This window comes from Gymnoscopelus microlampas (genome assembly GCF_963454915.1).
Source record: "Gymnoscopelus microlampas genome assembly, chromosome: 10".
Lineage (NCBI taxonomy): Eukaryota > Metazoa > Chordata > Actinopteri > Myctophiformes > Myctophidae > Gymnoscopelus > Gymnoscopelus microlampas.
The window spans coordinates 17485562-17506717 of record NC_139947.1 but is presented as its reverse complement, the minus strand read 5'-3'; the positions used below and the strand labels follow the sequence as shown (position 1 = coordinate 17506717).

General features: G+C 41.4%; 1 protein-coding gene and 1 long non-coding RNA gene across 7 annotated transcripts in view; both read left to right on the top strand.

Moving 5' to 3' along the window:
- LOC311054400 (uncharacterized protein) overlaps window positions 1-21156 on the top strand; it is a 103270-nt gene that overhangs the window by 14790 nt on the left and 67324 nt on the right. For 4 of the 6 annotated variants that reach the window (XM_084070337.1, XM_084070338.1, XM_084070339.1 and 1 more), the window contains one exon: window positions 1529-1618. In XM_084070337.1, coding sequence (XP_083926463.1) covers window positions 1529-1618 — 90 coding nt within the window. Of the gene's footprint in view, window positions 1-1528; window positions 1619-3439; window positions 3530-8675; window positions 8823-9618; window positions 9721-13738; window positions 16380-21156 lie in introns of those variants that run through there. The other 2 variants (XM_084070341.1, XM_084070344.1) reach the window with 2 other exon arrangements.
- Window positions 18725-20522, top strand: LOC311054042. The gene is made up of 3 exons (XR_014601710.1): window positions 18725-18833; window positions 19608-19673; window positions 20455-20522. It is a non-coding gene; the product is annotated as an uncharacterized lncRNA (long non-coding RNA).

Genomic DNA, 21156 nt, shown 5'->3' with positions numbered 1-21156 from the left:
TCAGCTATGAACCTCATATACTGTACATACCACAGCACTTCTCAGCTGCCAACCAACACATCACCAACATGCACACATAAGTACACTGTCTGTGTGTGTCTCTTCCCTTATCAGCTGCACACCATGCACACAGTCGCCAGAGAACGCACCAGGCTACTGACACAGAACAACAACACCATGGACCAGCCGTCCTCTGCTCTTGCATTGTGCTTAACATTACACATGTTGCCACACTAACTGCAACCTATCCCTTTAACCGATACATTGCTTTCACCTCCAGATACATCACCACACACTACATACACAGCAACATGCGTGTGCGTGCATGTACTTCTGTGTCCACCCCCACACCCCTATCTACATTTTGCAGCCCACCACAAGCTAGCGAGAACACCAGCCCCCCACTCTTTGTCGCATATATCGCACAGTCACCATTACTGCTCATTACCGCACCTCAGATCTATATACCATTACTGCTCATTACACTACCTCATATAAAACTGTCTTCACTTCTCAGCTCAACTCCTCATTGAGTACTTTTATTTTGGTACTCAAAGTATAAAAACGTAGCTAAAACGTTTGTACACTACATGCTCCAAACCCCCCCCCCCCTCCCCCCACACACACACACCCCATACTCCACTGCCACTCCCCCCCCCCCCCCTCTGTCATACTTCGACTATTCAAAAAAAGATGATCTACAATGTGATGCGTTGTGAGCTTGTAGATCTGCTATTTTTGGAAAACCTTTTTGGAAAGTGTGAGTACAGGGGGTGGCAGCGGCTGGATGGCAACTGCAAGGTTCCCAGTTCGATCCCAGGCTCCCCCAGAGTTAGTGTCGAGGTGTTCTTGAGCAAGACGCTGAACCCCTAATTGCTCCCGATGAGCAGGTGCCTTGCATGGTTTCCTCCGCCATCGGTGTATGAATGTATGTGTAAATGGGTGAAATTTTAATTGTAATTATGTTGTACATTTCAAGCTCCAATTTAACACTAATGGTGTGTATTGGTCAACATGACCTCACACAACTCCCCCCCCCCCACACACACACACACACTGTAAACCATTGGAAATAGTTCATCTACAAGCTCACTGGAGCCAGGGGGGAGCACCTCACACCCATCACTCCTGCCCCCTACACCCCTCCATCCCCCCTTACTACAATCAGCTATGCAAGCAGGTGTGTAACTGATGACAATTAGGAAAATGATAACAGGTGCTCCCAACCTGATCAAACGGAGGCACATCTACACCCACAACGCAAAGACAGAGATACCAGGTCAAACGGAATTTGTACTTTTTATAACTACAGTATTTTGGCTTTAAAGCGAGCCCACATTGTTTCTTTATAGGAACAATATTTTGTAGTTACATATATATATCATTACTGCTCCATGCAGGCCCACATGGTATGTTCCACCCAAACCAGCCCACATCACCCACCTGCACTGAATCAGCACGCACCTCAGATCTATATACCATTACTGCTCATTACACTACCTCATATACAACTGTCTTCACTTCTCAGCTCAACTCCTCGCAAAGAAGACACCCCGGCAGGAGCAACTATGCCAGGCACAGAGACGGAGACGCGAATTGAAGGAGGCAGAGGCCACAGGTAACTACTGATATTTTCGACGCGAATCTATTTCATCAGCTATGAACCTCATATACTGTACATACCACAGCACTTCTCAGCTGCCAACCAACACATCACCAACATGCACACATAAGTACACTGTCTGTGTGTGTCTCTTCCCTTATCAGCTGCACACCATGAACACAGTCGCCAGAGAACGCACCAGGCTACTGACACAGAACAACAACACCATGGACCAGCCGTCCTCTGCTCTTGCATTGTGCTTAACATTACACATGTTGCCACACTAACTGCAACCTATCCCTTTAACCGATACATTGCTTTCACCTCCAGATACATCACCACACACTACATACACAGCAACATGCGTGTGCGTGCATGTACTTCTGTGTCCACCCCCACACCCCTATCTACATTTTGCAGCCCACCACAAGCTAGCGAGAACACCAGCCCCCCACTCTTTGTCGCATATATCGCACAGTCACCATTACTGCTCATTACCGCACCTCAGATCTATATACCATTACTGCTCATTACACTACCTCATATACAACTGTCTTCACTTCTCAGCTCAACTCCTCATTGATTACTTTTATTTTGGTACTCAAAGTATAAAAACGTAGCTAAAACGTTTGTACACTACATGCTCCAAACCCCCCCTTCCCCCCACACACACACACACCCCGTACTCCACTGCCACTCCACCTCCCCCTCTGTCATACTTCGACTATTCAAAAAAAGATGATCTACAATGTGATGCGTTGTGAGCTTGTAGATCTGCTATTTTGGGAAAACCTTTTTGGAAAGTGTGAGTACAGGGGGTGGCAGCGGCTGGATGGCAACTGCGAGGTTCCCAGTTCGATCCTGTGCTCCCCCAGAGTTAGTGTCGAGGTGTTCTTGAGCAAGACGCTGAACCCCTAATTGCTCCCGATGAGCAGGTGCCTTGCATGGTTTCCTCCGCCATCGGTGTATGAATGTATGTGTAAATGGGTGAAATTTTAATTGCAATAATTTTGTACATTTCAAGCTCCAATTTAACACTAATGGTGTGTATTGGTCAACATGACCTCACACAACTCCCCCCCCCCCCCCCACACACACACTGTAAACCATCGGAAATAGCTCATCTACAAGCTCACTGGAGCCAGGGGGGGAGGACCCCACACCCATCACTCCTGCCCCCTATACCCCTCCATCCCCCCTTACTACAATCAGCTATGCAAGCAGGTGTGTAACTGATGACAATTAGGAAAATGATAACAGGTGCTCCCAACCTGATCAAACGGAGGCACATCTACACCCACAACGCAAAGACAGAGATACCAGGTCAAACGGAATTTGTACTTTTTATAACTACAGTGTTTTGGCTTTAAAGCGAGCCCACATTGTTTCTTTATAGGAACAATATTTTCTAGTTACATATATATATCATTACTGCTCCATACAGGCCCACATGGTATGTTCCACCCAAACCAGCCCACATCACCCACCTGCACTGAATCAGCACTCAATCCTCTGCTCTTGCATTGTGCTTAACATTACACATGTTGCCACACTAACTGCAACCTATCCCTTTAACCGATACATTGCTTTCACCTCCAGATACATCACCACACACTACATACACAGCAACATGCGTGTGCGTGCATGTACTTCTGTGTCCACCCCCACACCCCTATCTACATTTTGCAGCCCACCACAAGCTAGCGAGAACACCAGCCCCCCACTCTTTGTCGCATATATCGCACAGTCACCATTACTGCTCATTACCGCACCTCAGATCTATATACCATTACTGCTCATTACACTACCTCATATACAACTGTCTTAACTTCTTAGCTCAACTCCTCGCAAAGAAGACACTCCGGCGGGAGAAAAATAGCGAGTCAAAGAGACGGAGACGCGCATCGAAGAAGGCAGAGGCCACAGGTAACTACTGATATTTTCACATTAACCCCTATAACACATTGCAGTCACTACACGAAAGCTAAGGTATGGCAAGGTTAGGGTTGCCAACCCCCAGAGATTAAAATAAGGGAAACCTATCCTGGGCGCTTGGCAAAGCCGCGCGTCCGAATTTTTTTTTTAATTCTAAGCCAATCATGTGCGAGAGCTCTACAAGCTATGGGGCAGACACCGTATCATAGCAACACTGAAAGCGCTAACTCCCATTGCTTGTGTCATGAGTCAATGAGCCAATAAGCTGGGACCACTTTCCAGACACCCAGCATACTGAGCATAGCATACTCGCTCGCACGGCTCGCTGACACCATGCCAGTCAGACACAGCAACGAGAGGGGAGAGTCAGTGAGAGTTGTGAGAGCTGGACAGCAGAATCAGAATCGGAATCATTTCTCAAATAAATCGCCCTGTCATTCATATTGATTCCCCGACTTCAAAATACGCCCAACTTCTTACTTTTTAGTGTGATGTCTCATGCTACTGCGCGCACCAGTGAAAGTGCACGCTCGAAAATAATTCATTATTACTATACAAACATGTCGCCCTTCGGGCCGGCCTCGCACTGTAAAATTGCGCCCATTCAATTTAGGATCGCGATGGGATGTCACATTACAGCACACAACGTGTGTGTGTGTGTGTGTCGTCAAGCCACGATGCACACCCCTACTAGTGCTGGCCGCTCATACATCCACTGTTATGTTCACTAAAACTCATGCTACGAACAAAACATTGACTTTAGAAGCACTGCTTTCTTGCACAAACTAAACATCATGTCATGGAGAACACGCCGGGAGGGAGACAGAGAGGGAGGGAGAGACCGGCTATGTAATGCACGCTCCCCTAATGTTACAGCGATGAGCATGTACATCGTTTACTTGGAGGGTGTCTCTGGCCGATCTGCGCTACGTGTGCCGAACTTGTAATAATTCTACAAAGCTCTGTGTGGTAAGCCCAAAATCGTGGTGAGGCCAAAATCTCTTCTGCCCGGTTCTCCTCAGTGCCTAGGGCAATTGATCTGAATTTGCACACAGCCATTGACCATTACCATGTGCACAGAACAGCGAAGCATGTTTGTTGTCATGTGCGCATATCCCCCCACGGGTATGGACTAGTTGTGTGTAAAACGCAAGCTTCATCACCATACAATACCATTTGATTGCAAGAGAATAAGACAGTAATTGTAGCAAAGAACCCCCACACACTAATTATTACATACTTTAAAAAAAATGCAAGCCACTTCACAGGGAAGAGGAATGCGCCAGTCAAGGGTTTCTATTCTATAAAGCTACTTTTCTCTGGAACAATCTGCCCATTGAAAATAAGTAATAAACTAAATCTGTTTTATTTTAAATCTCTTATTAGAATCACTTTTATCATCTTGCTTTTAATGAGAAACGTTTCCCTGTCATTGTTTTAATGTTTAAAATAAATTTCTAATTGAAGCTCTTTGTGGAGTTCTTTTATGCAGTCATTCATTCAAACTCACAGCTATCATGAGTTCAGTGGTGCAAAGTATATCCACACACAAAGACAGCACGAAGGTATTATTTTTTGGCAGATTTGTTAGAATTAAATCAATCCATGCTGATGAATATAAAAAAGAATAATGAAGAACAGATCTTTGCACAGATCTCTGAGTCAAGACAGTTAAGATAATGATTGCATTCCACAAGTGTATTTCTGTCGTAACTTTTGACTTGACTTGTGGTGCTATAATCAAAAACAATTCAATATTCTATCTAATCTCATCTACTTTGCCTTCATATTCCCACTTATCACCTACATACTTTTTTAAAATTATATATATCATTTTTATCCCACGATTTTGTAACCCATTTTTTGACCCAGTACCAATTGCCTATGTCATCCTGGGCGCTACTCTCCCTCTGCCAAATACTAAATAGTGCGGAGAAGACGCAGTTGGTCGCTTCTTTGGTGGGACCCTGGTAAGGGAGGGCTTACTGTCACTGCACTATAGCGACTGATACTGGTTGGCCAGGACACGATTCTCTGCCTGTGTTATGTCCTCTCAGTTACAAACTACTCTTTCACTGTCAGGTGAAAAGCAGCAGCTGGCAACATTATATGTATCAGAGGAGATAAGTGGTTGTGTACAGTACTCCCTCCCCACACCAACTGTAGGGTTAGCAGTGACAGGTAGTCAGGTACTACACATACTACATAATGTATGCTAGTTAAGTCATCTATTACATATCTATGACGTATGATTGCAAATTTGATGCACGGTTTCAGCCTGACCCAAGACCCATTGACTTGACCGGTATGTACATGTAATAATATTATTTCAAAAAGTATTAAACAATGTGGATGAACTTCTCACTAGAGTATTTCAACTTAACTTCACTAACCGAACGCTAACATACAACTAAGATTTCAACAGTGCTAAGAGACACATGTTGAGGTTAACTGAGTAGTGGTGTTGGGGTCTAATCCAGTCCAGGAGTCCATGTTCAAGTCCCAGTCCTATTATTACTTATATAGGAGTTTTTTTTTAACCTATCACCTCATTAGTCCTGCTCCAATCAATCAGCTGAGCTCATTGACAGTCCCTTTTAAAAGGACTCCTCCTCCTTCCTTGTCTCACTCATTCTCATGCTCTTTGTTCAGGTCACACACACACACACACACACACACACACACACACACACACACACACACACACACACACACACACACACACACACACACACACACACACACACACACACACACACACACACACACACACACACACACAGAGAGAGAGAGCTCAGCTCGGCTCACTATTTCACTAGCTTTTCTCAAACAAGCTCAACATCAATCGTTTCGTGCAGCTTTTCAACTAGCAGCTTCACTTCTTCTGGATGCACCGATGGCTTGCCTCGCTGCGTTCTTGGCCCTGCATGCTTCCAACAGATATAGTGCTACTGCTTGTTACTGCTTTTACTAATTAGAATGTTATACAAGTATAGCCTAATCATGATTGCTATAATGTTACTGCTACATCTAATTCCATTTAGCTTCTGGTGCTACTAGGCTATGCTATAAGTTTAGCCACAAGCTTAACTGTGTGTCCCAGTAGCTTTTTGGTAGCCTAGCTACATCTCAGATTATTGCTTCTCTATGTAGCTCGACAAAACTACATCAGTACTTTTTTCATTGGTATGAAAAAGGCACAACACATTTGTTCTCAGTACACTTTTTCTCTTCAGCAAGCAACAAGTAGGTGTGCTCTCTGCTCCGTGGCATACACTCACAGAGCCTGCAAGCGGCGGCTCGATAGCTTTTCTCAATCATTGTTAGGGTTCGTTTTTTTGGCGAGAGATCAAAGTTCAGAGAATTGTCTGCGAGTAATATATTATAGGTGAGTTTGAAGTGATCTCAAGATTAAACCAGTAAATTCAAACAAAATAATTATTAGAGGTAGAGTAGGTCATTGTGGAAAACTGTATGAACTGCCTGATCACACAGCAATGTGATGTGATGTCTGTCACCTCTGAAAGCTTGTTTTAAAAAAGATAAAATAAAAAAAGTTGGTCACAAAAAAAGAGGTAGAGTAGGTCATTGTGAAGTGGATTCCATTGAACTGGTGAACAAACATACTATAGTTTTGTTTGTTTTTTGCGAGAGATCAAAGTTCAGAGAATTTTCTGTGAGTAATATGTCATTATAGGTGAGTTTGAAGGGATAGGTGGGCACTAGGGACATCTGAGCACCTCGATGTAAAATTGTCTGTTTTGTCCAATAATTTGAAGAATAACAAGTCTGATAATGATGTACCATGCATGTTCACATCTAGTATACTTTACATTACTTAAAGGGACTACACCATGAATTTTAACTTTTCCTTTTTTTGTGTGTTTTTGGTCTCCCCTACGTCTCTTCTATCTAGGGTTTTCTGTAAATTGGTCTCAAAACAGACCAAACTGATTTTCACCCGAACGTGAAGTCACGTTCGGTACAATCCCTCTCGTTTTTTCAGTTACAACTAATTTTTTTTTTTTTTTACCTTTTCCACACAGAACCAGGAGATAACATGCATACAAACTGGTTCAATAGCGCCCGTGCCAAACAGGACAATGTGGTATTGCAGATGAAAGTGCTTTATAAGCCAGAAAGAAGTTAGTTGGAATGAGTATATCTGATTTGCGCTTGATATCATGACGACACATTGAGGTTAGACAACACACTCGATATTTGGGCGTAGCTGCATTGGGAACTCCTTATATGGTTATAGCTGAGTCATAGTGACATGAGCGTGAAGACGTGTATATATGGAGCTGACTGATTTGTTTGTGCCTGATGCCTTGACTACACATTGAGGTTAGACAACACACTCCATCTTTGGGTGTAATTGCATTTGGAACTCCTTATATGGTTATGGCTGAGTCATAGTGACACGAGTGTGATGACGTGGTCTGTCCGCCCACCCACCCTCCCATTAGCCAATCTTGATATAGGATAAGTATTTTTCACATTATTTTGATTCTATGTATAACCATAGGGGAAGTTATGTACAAGCCTTTGGGCTTCTAAACTTCTCCTGAAGAATAATGTTTGAGTAATATTTTCAGCCACCATAGTTGTTTGGTTTGGTTTTGTCTGTTGAACAAAAAGCAACATTAAAAAATATTTCCATTTGTATATTGCTGGCTGCCCGATTGTGACCCAATCGGGCAGCCATGATGAAATCCCATATCCTAGCTAGAAACACCTATATTACTGCTACTGTTAATTTGTAACCAATAACATAGAGATACAATTCATCAAGTTTAAATTGGCTATCATCTAAACTTTGGACAGCAGAAGGAAAATACTGTACATTCAAAAATATACTTTTATGCCTCAAAAGCAGTTTTTGTTGAAAACTTCTGCTGAGGTGAAAGGATCATTCTACTCTTCCATAGGCAGAGAGAGGACCCTACTGAGCATGCACAGAAGAAGTTTCATCCCTCTAACTTATTTCTGTCTGGAATTATGGAGTGTTACAATTGCCCCCTGTTACTTATGACCCGTCTCCCTACAAGTGTTCAGGGTTATTAAAACTATAGAAACTAGACCATACACGTATGGAGAAATGTTAACTTCCTGTTAATTTTGCTATTTTTATTAGGAAGAAACCCCGAACTGGATCCACAGATCTGGATCTGTGGAGCAGCTGAAATCAGCAGACTTCTAGCAGTGGAGGCAACTGCAGTGGATGAGACAGCACAGGCAGCAGCAGCACCCACGCCACTCGATGAAGATATAGAAGCAGCCAGTACGTTTTGTTCATAAAAATAAAGACACACAGACATTATTATGTAGGGGGAATTCTTTTTTGAATTAAAATGTTACGTTTTTCAGAACTTAGGTCAGGATTTAGAAGCCGTTTTTAGAATCGGCCGTGTGCGTGTGCGTGTGTGCACTACAGTATGATTGAAAAAGGAGTGCTCGTTTTCTTCAAGTTCACCTCCCACGCTGCCCTTTGGCGGGGCCCCCTCCAAAAAAAGAAATAACGTCTCTGAGGCACCGAGACTAGGGGGGGCGATGATTTACGATTCTGTCCCTATTGGTACATAACTCGGACGGCGCTGAGTCGACTGGAGGTGACTTCGCAACGCTCGGCACGGCGACCCGCTTGCTTTAGCTTGCCCGGCGGTGCCTCTCGTGGCTCAAGTCACCTTCAGGCGGCGTGCCTCCGTCGGTGAAACCGAGTGCACCTTTTTCAACTGACTTTTCCAGTCGTACTGTTTACTTTAAAAGGTTTTCTTAAAAGGTTTACAATTTTTCTGAAATTGTCATTTCAGAAATGTGCAGATCTGTATACACTTTTAATGTATGTTGGACTGTTTACTGTGAGAAAACAATGTTGCAAAAGCTAATCATCTGGGGACCACAAAAGCATTTGAGAACCCACAGTTTGAGAACCACTGCAGTAAAGTGATCATAATTCTGTGATCAATAGTGACACCCGTCTTTGTAAAACACTTATTGACACCCTCTGCTCACTGTTTTGCATTCAACCTTCATAACAACCCATGTCACATCATCCCTATTCTATTCCTTCATTCCAGACCAGTCTGTGCAGTCCAGCCTGCAGGTGAAGATGAGTTCTCCAGCACCAGCCATGACTGTTTCTCACCAGGAGGTGATCGGGTTCCTGTTGAATAGAAACGGTAAGTTTCATGCTCGCTTTTTGTTCTTTCTTTTTTCTGTCCTGTTGTAGCTGCTACCCAATAAACTTTCACTATACAATTAGTATGGCAATATTATAGCGACCATCATCAAAAGGAAATGTTAACAATACTGAACATAAGTCCCATTGTTCTGAGATCATATACATACCATGATCAATAAATACCATGTCTACAGTCATGAAATTCCTGGAAATATTTTGAAATGAGAAAAACTATTTTCCAGACCTGGAAAAGGTTTGAAATTAATCTAATATTTTGGAAAATGTTTGGCTATGTATTGTTTTTGGCTATTGATTTTGTTCATAAATATGTCCCTAAATGTCAAACATTATCAGAAACTAGACCATACCCGTGGGGGGATATGCGCACATGATTTGGCAACCCGGGAGCCAGCGAACACAAAAACGCTGATAAACAGCTGACATTTGGGGAAAGCGAAAAACGGGCTTCGCTGTTCCGTGCAAATGGTAATGGTGAATGGCTGTGTGCAAATTCAGATCAATTGTTCCAGCCACTGAGGAGAACCGGGCAGAAGAGATTTTGGGCTCACCACCCACACAGAGCTTTGTCGAATTATAGGAGGATATTTAAAGATAGGATAAGTGATTTTCTTTGGTTAAAATAAGTGTTAAATAGCTCTATATTCTGATAGTACTCATTGCTATAGAGTGTTTGTTCAGTAACAGGAGTCTCCATTAGCGCTGTCGATTTTCCTCTATAATCCCGCTTGAATGTCAATGTTTTATAATGTTTTGTATTTGAAAATATTTGAATATTTTATATAATATATCATTTATTGTACAATGATAAACACCCACGTGCACACATGCAAATGCTATAATAACAGGCTAAACAAAATGATGAAACCAACTATATTAGTCAACTCTTTGACTGCCAGAGTATTTTCATAAAGTACTTTTTTTTTTGTTATTTACATTCAAATAGTTTGTCTGGCTGCGGTTTTAAACACACGACAGATCGACCAGCAGAGAGCAGCAGATCGACCCCCCCCCCCCCCCCAAACAGGCTCAAACAGTCCAAATGTCATATCCGGATATGACGTTTTCGCCGCTCGCCGATCGGGTTTCAGATCGTTAGTTTACACGATGACAATAACTGTTCGTCATCCAGACTAAAGAAAATAGACCTGGAGCTCTCCGTTCGTTTTTTATATCGTGTGAAAAAACGCGCTGCGAGGCGTTGTGAGCTTGTAGATCTGCTATTTTTGGCTAAAGTTCTCCTCAGAAAAGGGATTCTAGGGTTCAAGTGGTTAATGTAAAAACAAAAATCCTATCACACAAAAATTTGGCGGACCCCCTGTAGTAACTCTGAGGACCCCCTAGGGGTCCCGGACCCCCTGTTGAAGACCCCTGATATACAGAATATACAAGAGTGGGGAAAGAACACAACCTTGGGGTGAGCCGGTGGATGATGTTAGTTCTCCAGACAATTTACCATTCACCCGTACCCTCTAAAGTCGGACGTAAGGATACGTAACGAGCGCCGGCGCTCCTTGCGTTGTCGTTTCTCCCCCTCCGTCACTTACGGCTCCAGTTTTTCCGTCCGTGCAGTCGACATTCACCGCCAGCCCGACGTGTACGTTCAACTGCGTTGCCTGTAGTACCAGTGGCGCCCGTTGGCAGTATAAGGAAAAAAGGTTTTCCTCGGGACCCACGTTGGTGGAAGTACTTGAGTAAATGTACTTAATTACTTAGCCATTCCCTAAAGTTAAACACACACATACAAATAATATAGCACAGTGCAGTAGGGCAGGGGTTTTCAACTGATTTCGACCCAGGGACCACCATCCTGACTAAAAGCAACCTGGGGACCACCACTATTGTGCGTGGCGGGTCCATCATAGACCCACCCCACACAATAGTGGTGGGGGGTTCATGCACCACAGGGAGCTGGAGAAAATAGCTATAATATCAATATAATATCTAACTAGAAAAAGTGCTCCTCGGAGCACAACTCTCCGCCAGAAGACTTGTGTTGGGAATGTTCTATCTGTATAAGTGTCCTATCCGTCCTGTCTGTATAAGTGTCCTATCCCTCCTGTCTGTGTAGCCAATCAGATCACAGTATTTCATAGTATTGTCACGTGTCTCCCACTCGGTCACCGTATGGACCGAGTGGGAGTGAGCGAGTGGCCGGATTTTCGGTATTGGAATCTGGCTTATGACTCTTTCAAAGTGACACATGTATTTATAGGCCGCTATCCGTCCTGTCTATGTAAGTGTCCTATCCGTCCTGTCTGTGTAAGTGTCCTCTTCCGTCCTGTCTGTGTAGGTGTCCTATCCCTCCTGTCTGTATAAGTGTCCTATCCGTCCTGTCTATGTAAGTGTCCTATCCGTCCTGTCTGTGTAAGTGTTCTATCCGTCCTGTCTGTATAAGTGTCCAATTATGTATCCTATCTAATTGTTACAGTATCCACCATTTCTCAGCCATTTCGTGATGGTTCCTGTCTTACCTCATTTTGAAAGTGGCGCAGACACTTTCAAAATGACGCCATGTATTTATAGACCACTATGCGTCACTAGCCAATCAGATCACAGTATTTCACCGTATTGTCACGTGAGGCTTGACCAATTGGTGTGTCATATTTAGAAAGTGAAAACAATACTCTCCTGGCGGAGAGTAATAAAATACAGCAATTTTGTTTGAATATGATGGAATATGATTAAGGATTACTGTGATTATGGTAAACTCACATTTCATATCACACACACACACACACAATACAGTAAGAACTCCTGTAAGTTATTAAAAGTTAAAAAAAAAAAAAAAAAAAAAAAAAAGAATTTGGCCAGGGACCACCTGCAATACCCCCGCGGACCACCAGTGGTCCGCGGACCACCGGTTGAAAACCCCTGCAGTAGGGGACAACCATTGTTGTGGACTAGTTTGTGTCTTTTATTGGGTTGTTTCGGCTAGATGCTACAATGGTAGCTTCATGTTGTTAGCTGTGCTGTTGCCAGGTTTTGTGAGAGAAATAAGCAACCAGGTCTATGAAAACAAGCCCAATAGAATCGACTAGGATATAGCAGATCTACAATATATGTTTGAGAATCACTGGTTTAAATAATAATTGGTCCAAATAAGCAACTATACTTTAGAAACAAGCCCAAACAAAACCGCAACCACCAATACAAAAATGCTTGTTTGTTTACAAGCAACTTTACAGAAAAATAAGCCCAAAGTCGCTTATAATAAGCAGACATGGCAACATTATGGTACGGTATACATAATCTCGCAACTGCCATCTAGTGGATGAATAGGTGTATTACGCCTGTACGCTTTAAAATAAATAAAATAGCCCCTAAATAAGTGAGCGACCATGCATGTGTCCGTAAAGAACGGACGGAATCCCTCACCCCCTGACGCACGTTTCAGACCCATCTAGAGACTTTGAACGGGCCTTAAGCCAAAGTTGTTAACTCATTTTTCAACTAGTATGTGTGGCTGAAGGGTGTTAAAGGCTGATGAGAAGTCAACAGAAAGCAGCCTAGCATGTGTCTTGCTAACTTCCAGGTGTGATAATAGAAGGTCCAATAAGGTGCAAATTGCAAGGGGTCCAGGCAATCTCTGTATCTGTCATCAGAATGTGCCCATATATGGGAATGCCCCCTATTATATAGTATATGGAGCTGACTGATTTGTTTGCACCTGATGCCATGACGACACAACTGAGGTTAGACAACACACTCCATATTTGGGCGTAGCTGCATTTGGAACTCCTTATATGGTTATAGATGAGTCACGGTGACATGAGCATGACGTCAGAGGTCCGTCACTGGGATGTGAACTGTTCAATTCAATTCAATCTTTATTTCAGGGTAAAAACAAAATATATTCAGCTTTGGCCGTATGACCCATATGAGCTCTGAGTTAACCCTATTGAACCCAGCTTGCATGTTATTTCAAAACAATGTTTTTCATGAATTATGTTTTCTTTTTTTGTCTCCCCTCATTCTTGATCCTCCACAACTACCAGTGAAGAACCATGCCTACCGTGACCAGTGTGGGAAAAACGTCTTCAAACACAAGAGAACTCTTTCAGGCGCGAAACCCTACTACTGTCACCAGTGTGGGAAATGGTTCAGACTAAAGGATAGTCTAAAAGCACACCAGATGCAAATTCATGCAGGAGTGAGACCCTACCAATGTGATCAGTGTGGGAAAGGATTCGTCTCTAAGTGGACGCTCAGAACCCACCAGAAAATTCATACAGGAGAGAAACCGTACCGCTGTGACCAATGTGGAAAGTGTTTCAGTACTGCTGGGACCTTAGAGAAACACAAAAGAATTCACACCGGAGAGAAACCCTACCAATGTGTCCTGTGTGATAAAAGATTTGGCATAAAATATTCTCTCCAATTGCATCTCAGAAGTCATCAAGGAGCGAAACCCTACCAGTGTGATCAATGTGGTAAAATGTTCAGTCAAAAAGGTTACTTAAATACACACCTAAGAATTCACACGGGAGAGAAACCGTACCGCTGTGACCAATGTGGAAAGTGTTTCAGTGCTGCTGGGAGCTTAGAGAGTCACAAAAGAATTCACACCGGAGAGAAACCCTACCACTGTGACTTGTGTGGAAAAAGTTTCCGTGTTCTTGCGAGCCTAAATTATCATACTCGCCGTTGCCATACTCACATTGGAGCGAAGCCATTTAAATGTGTATGCGGAAAGAGTTTTGCATCCTGTCCAGAATTAAAACTTCATCGGCGTAACCATACAGGAGAGAAACCTTTTAAATGCAAACAATGTGGAAAAATGTTTAGATGGAAACAAAATTTTAGGACTCATCAGTGCAACTAAACAGGACGAACCTTACAACCATGAACCATATTTGGAAAAGCTTTCATGCAAAGTCCCACCTCAAAATATGCCATACTGTAAGATACATAACACAATGTCTTGGAATTCCTTGAACATTTAAGACAGACCAATTATAACAACCAAAGTCCTCACTAAATGTCATCATCTTCATTATGATGAAGCTTAGCCGAGGGGCCTTTAATCATGATTCATTGAAGCGTGAGCTGAATTTGTTTTGGTTATGGACTGGAGACAATGACAATCTGCAAGACAATGGGAAATCTGAAAGAACAACAAATCTTTTATTTGGTGAAACGAATAACTTAATTTTATGCACCTTTGTTCATTTTGTCTTTCATTACAGCTTAATATCTCAGTTTAAGTCCATGACTGTCTCTATAGTGATGCCTTATCTTTTCATTACATGAGAAAAACTTCCACTTAATTCAATATCAAGCCAGGACTGCTGGGTTCTCATCTGCATCACATGTAACATGTAGCAGCAAACAACGTATTCATTATTGGTACATGGATGTGCTCAAACATCAACAAATCATACATGAACTTTGATAAATAGACATTACCTGGATTGCTATTAATGTTTACAATGTTCCAAGACCCACTAATCCATCATAGCACTCCAAACTTGCAAAACATATAATTCCACTCCATGCAAGGACTGCTGGGTTACCTATCAGCATCACATATATCTGTCAACATCAGATTGCTATTAATGTGTTTACAATGTTACAAGACCCACTAATACATCACACCACTCCAAACTCGTCTGTAGGGACAAACAAACAATATAATTATGTAGGCATGTAGTAGGTATATTTGCATCTATGCCTCTTGATAGTTTTCTAGATAGTTTTATGTACTAGAGGCCAAAGAGTTTGGGCCGCATAGCGCTGCACCGCTGATCCAACCGTTATGCCCATATATATAGATAGATAGATAGATAGATAGATCTATCTTTGTATCCGTCAGTCTTTGTCGCTTTAATGCCCATACATGGAGATCCCTGGTGTCATCATATCAGCATGATACGTTTTTGGCTACTTTATTTCGGTTTTAGGTTCGGGGTTAGGTTAGGGTTATGTTATTTAATTCTGATTTTACCAATTTATTATCATTATTATTATGTTTTTCCCGACTTTTTTTTCCGCCTCCAAACTGCCGCTCTAGGCGGCCGCCTAGGTCGCCTGTATGGACGTGCCGGCCCTGCATCATATACCCATATATGGAGGTTGTTTTAGAGCTCCATGATTCTGACTGATTTGTTTGCGCCTGATGTCATGACGACACATTGAGGTTAGACAACACATTCCATATTTGGGCGTAGCTGCATTGGGAACTCCTTATTTGATTATAGCTGAGTCATAGTGACATGAGTGTGAAGACGTGTATATGGAGCTGACTGATTTGTTTGTGCCTGATGCCATGACTACACATTGAAGGTTAGACAACACACTCCATATTTGGGTGTAGTTGCATTTGGAACTCCTTATATGGTTATGGCTGAGTCATAGTGACACGAGCGTGATGGCGTGGTCTGTCCGCCCACCCTCCCATTAGCCAATCAATCTTAATATAGGATACACATTTTTCACATTATTTTAATTCTATGTGTAACCATAGGGAAGTTATGTACAAGCCTTTGGGCTTCTAAACTTCGCCTGAAGAATAATGTTTGAGTAATATTTTCAGCCACCATAGTTGTTTGGTTTTGTTTTGTCTGTTGAACAAAAAGCAACATTAAAATTACATTTGTATATTATGTATCTTGTGATATGTTTCCCCTGTGTATGAAATGTGCTGTACAAGTAAAGTAATAACCCACTAAGAAGTCTCTCTCTCTCTCTCATAATGAAAAGCATTCTAATCTTAATTAGATTTTGTTTTATTTAAATGTATCTTTACTTCATAATTTTGTGAAATATGTTCATTTTCTAACATAAAGGTATGTAATCACAGACAAAAAAAATCTGCTTGCATTGTTAACACAATGTTACAATTGACCCCAATCGGGCAGCCATGATGAAATCCCATATCCTAGCTTGAAACACCTATATTACGCCTACTGATAAATTGTAACCAATAACATAGAGATATTAGAGATTATAATCTTTGTTTGTCTGCATGTAAACACAGTTTAGTTTACTTTTAGTTCGTTTAGATTTTATTCCCCTTCTAATTCTAATTCAGCTACTGATAAATTGTAACCAATAACATAGAGATACAATTCATCAAGTTTAAATTTGCCGTCATCTAAACTTTGGACAGCAGAAGGGTTTGTTAGAATTAATTTAAATATGTATTCTATTGAATATATGATGCTAATTAGAGTTTTTCATATTATTATAATCTTTGTTTGTCTGCATGTAAACACATTTTAGTTTACTTTTAGTTCGTTTAGATTTTGTTCCCCTTCTAATTCAGTTATCGTTTTTTTTTTTCTTCTAGTTTCTTTTTATTTCAGTTAACGAAAATGTTTTCAAACATTTTCCCTATTCTGGGAAAATAACAGATCTACAAGCACAGGAGCAAGCTTGTGAGTCTGTATATTGGCCATTTCCAGAGAAGAGATTAGGTGTAGATCCAAAAAAAAGAGCGCACCAAGTAGGCTACAGTGCAATAAGTGGTTAATCAAGTGTTTGTGATATTCTTATCTGAGTTCAACAGCAGGAAGAACAGAACCCAGACACAGTCAGTGCTGTGAGATGAACATATATGTCAGTCACATTAATACATCCAAATCACTGCTCGGGGTTATTAAAAGTATAGAAATATTGATATCTATTGCCTACAGTGTGCCTAAACATGCATGTTGAATTAAAATAATCATGACGTTTCTTTCCATGGAATCGGAGCATTATTTCCAAGAGGTTTGTTTTGGCACTGACCTCTGTCATGGTTCCATTTATGTTTTTATGCTTTTGTGTCTGTATGACTGTTGTCCTGTTGTATGAATATTATAATACACTAGTGATCCATAATTGCCAAAAAACGATGTCTGTAACTGTCCAGTAATTATGAAGTATTATAATACTGTATAAGTAAAGCTGATGGTCATAAAGAATTACAAGGATTTATGAGTTCTTACAACTGTAATTATACTGTGTTATAAGCAGATTAAAATGCAGATGTAGAGTAAGCTAACTTCTTAGCTCCAACTGCAAGAGACTTGAATTTGTACTTCCATGTACTGTTGTTCTCATGTCTTAATAAATAAAGTAGGCCTACATCAATCAATGAATCAGACAAGTAGAAAGGTGATGTATGAAGTTACATTTAGACCTAGAGCCCTGAAAGAGTAGCACGTCGGCATGTGATTAGCAGTTGTTCATCGTCTCTAATGTCTTCCTCCCTCTCTCTGATACACATTCATTGTCTGTCTCCATCTTTCTCCCTGGTCTGGATGTGAATGGGGTGGTGTGTGAGTAGCAAACAGCACCATGCAATGAGAGGAAGGGACATACTGTACTAAAGGATTCTTATTCTTAACATATTACAATGTTATAGACCAGTGGTTCCCAGCCTTTTCTGCATCAGGCCCACTTGAACATCTCAAAAGCGTTCACAGCCCTCTCATCTGATCACTTAACATGGCAGGGATGTGCACATTTTAATATTGATAATAATCAAACATTTAATTGTATTTAGATGTGCAATATTATTCACTATGCATTTATCTAAATTTTGTTTAGATTCTATTTATATAATGAATATTGGTATTTTTATATTCTCAATACTATTCAGGATGTATCATAGTTTTGTTCTGCTGTGTATATCATTTGTATGACATTAAAGTTCAAAACAAAACAAAACAAAACACGTTTTTGTTTTAACCCCTAAAGCACTTACCCTACCTTTAAGCTAAAAGAGTCACGTGTTTGCGAGAGAATCAAGAATCACTTTATTTGTCAATTACTTACATAAAGAATATGAAACAAATACCGTTCTCCTCAGCCTCACAGAGACAGAGAGAGCGAGAGAGAGAGAGAGAGAGAGAGAGAGAGAGAGACGTTCCCAAACTTCCAATATTTTGCTCTGTACGCGCATGCCCAAAAGGCTCGCCTTCTACTGCGCAGTGCGCACGCGCCGAGCTCGTATGGCGCCCACGCCTAGAGAATACACACACACACACACAGCTAATCGGCTAGCAGCTACCTCTCTTCTTTACTGTTCTTTGCAAGGCATCCTGCAACAATTTTGCGGGAAAAAAAGGAAATTATTTTATCCGAGACGGAAAGGGCATGTGGCAGGTAATGTGTTAGCCTATTGGATCAAAACGGTCATAATGAAATGACCGTTTTAGAGTTAGTTCAAAATAGTCTTTGCACTTTGGCGTCCGTTACATCTACATAAACGTTCAGATTAAGTGCTTACCCCATGGCCACGGATCGGATGTTACAATTATGTCCGGCCCCTCTTAAACCATGGGTAAACAAGCTTTTAATTTAATTTAATTCAGTTGTGACCTGGGTTACATGTATATTGTCAACATCAAGAAGGAGGGAGAACTTAAAGCTGCCGCAATTAACATTCATAAGTGAGATGTCATTTTTTTGCGTTGTGCAATGATATTATTATTAACCCTGATGCAGTGGCTTGATGTGTGATGAGCTTTCAAACTGGTATTGCGGGTTCTCGTTTTTGTAAATACTAGGATTATCAAACAACACCCTCGTCAGTTGATGTTTGAATATGTATCATTGCACCCCTGTTGCTCAAATAATTAAGATATGGGATCATTTTAAAGGTAATGGACATCTACTATACGTATACGCAGGTAGCCTAGATTCTGTGTCTCCCCATAGGGAGCCACTATAACACCTCTGTTAGAGGGGACTCCTATGGGGAGACATAGGAGTCCTCCTATGGGGAGACATGTACCTGTCTCATTTTTCATGGCCGCATGTGCTCAGCTGTGCTGCTCATCCCACAAATGAAGGTTACACACACAAACACACACACCTACATCCATGTCAAATCAAAGTCCTTATTATTAAATTAATTATTCTATTCTTTCATTCCAGACCAGTCTGGGAAGTCCAGCTTGCAGGTGAAGATTAGTTCTCCAGTGCCAGCCAGGACTGTTTCTAGTAAGACTCTCTCTCTCTCTCTCTCTCTCTCTCTCTCTCTCTCTCTCTCTCTCTCTCTCTCTCTCTCTCTCGTGTGTCATCATTCACAAATATTTAAAACTTTGTGTTTTTTGCCCCTCATTGCTACTTCCAAAAGCACATTTTGCCCATAACTGCACCATAAAATAACATGATTTTGTTTAAAAAAAAATATCACAACACATCTCAAAATATGCTAGCAGCTTAATTGAAATATATTTTGATATGGATATTTTCTATGGTTAATTAGGTGGGAAAGTTCTCTAAAGAGTTTGCAGTGCCCCACAAATATGTAGATATATGTGGATATATTTGATAACAGGACGGGCCTACACTTCTCACCATAGTAGTCACTCTATTAAAACAATAAACATGATACTTCTGAACAGCGCTCTGGGAAACCATCTCTTCTCTCTGTGGTAGCACCAATCATCTGACTAACCTAGCCTCTACTACCTTTAACATAGAACCGACTGACTGTTAACATGACTGATATCAAGAGAGAGGGGGAACTTACAGCTGCCGTAATTAACAGTACAAGAATATAAACCCTGGTGCATCAAAATTATGATCAGGGATCAATATGAAGATGGACAATATTTGGGCTTCCATCATGCACAGGCAGCTATACAATCCAAGGTTCTACCAAAGTTCAACACTTTTGAAGCTTGGGGATGTTATTTTGGGTCCTGCTCTGTTAACTCTGATATACATTGAATCTTTATCTACAACCCATGTCGCATCACATTTCTTTCTATTCCAGTCCAGTTTGTATAGTGTCCAGCCAGCAGGTGGAGATGTCTTCTCCAGTGAACTTCGTTGAAGTTAAAGACCACCTGGACGTACGTTTTTCTTTCTTTCTTAAACACCATAAATTAAGTTGTTTTTGTTACTATAAAATGTACAAATACAATAAAATGCTATGTAGTAGATAGATTTTGTCAACCTTCTTGCCATATTTATAAAACATGACAAACCTGTGTCTCTGGGGTAGAAAGGAGATTACATTTGGTTTGAAGGGAGTTGTTCTTTCTACAATTCAGAGATGGAAAAATTTGCATATTTTGGTTGAGTTTGAGTATTTAATCTGTCAACATTTTGTGATCATTCATTATGCACTTAAGTGTCTTTAGAGCCTGCTGAGAAACGATCTGGCCACGTACATACACTTTAAAGGAGTAGTTCACACACACACACACACACACACACACACACACACACACACACACACACACACACACACACACACACACACACACACACACGCAAGCCAATACTGCACACATGCGCACACACAAACACACACACACTTGACGTCCGTATGTCCGTCCGTATGTTATGTCCGTCCGTTTGAGCACGGCATTTAAACAGCCAGAAGTCCAGTTTGCAGTATGCTACCAAATACAAATTTGGCATCTGGACTTAGACCACCAATAGGGACAAGCTTTAAATGCTGAAGCCCTGC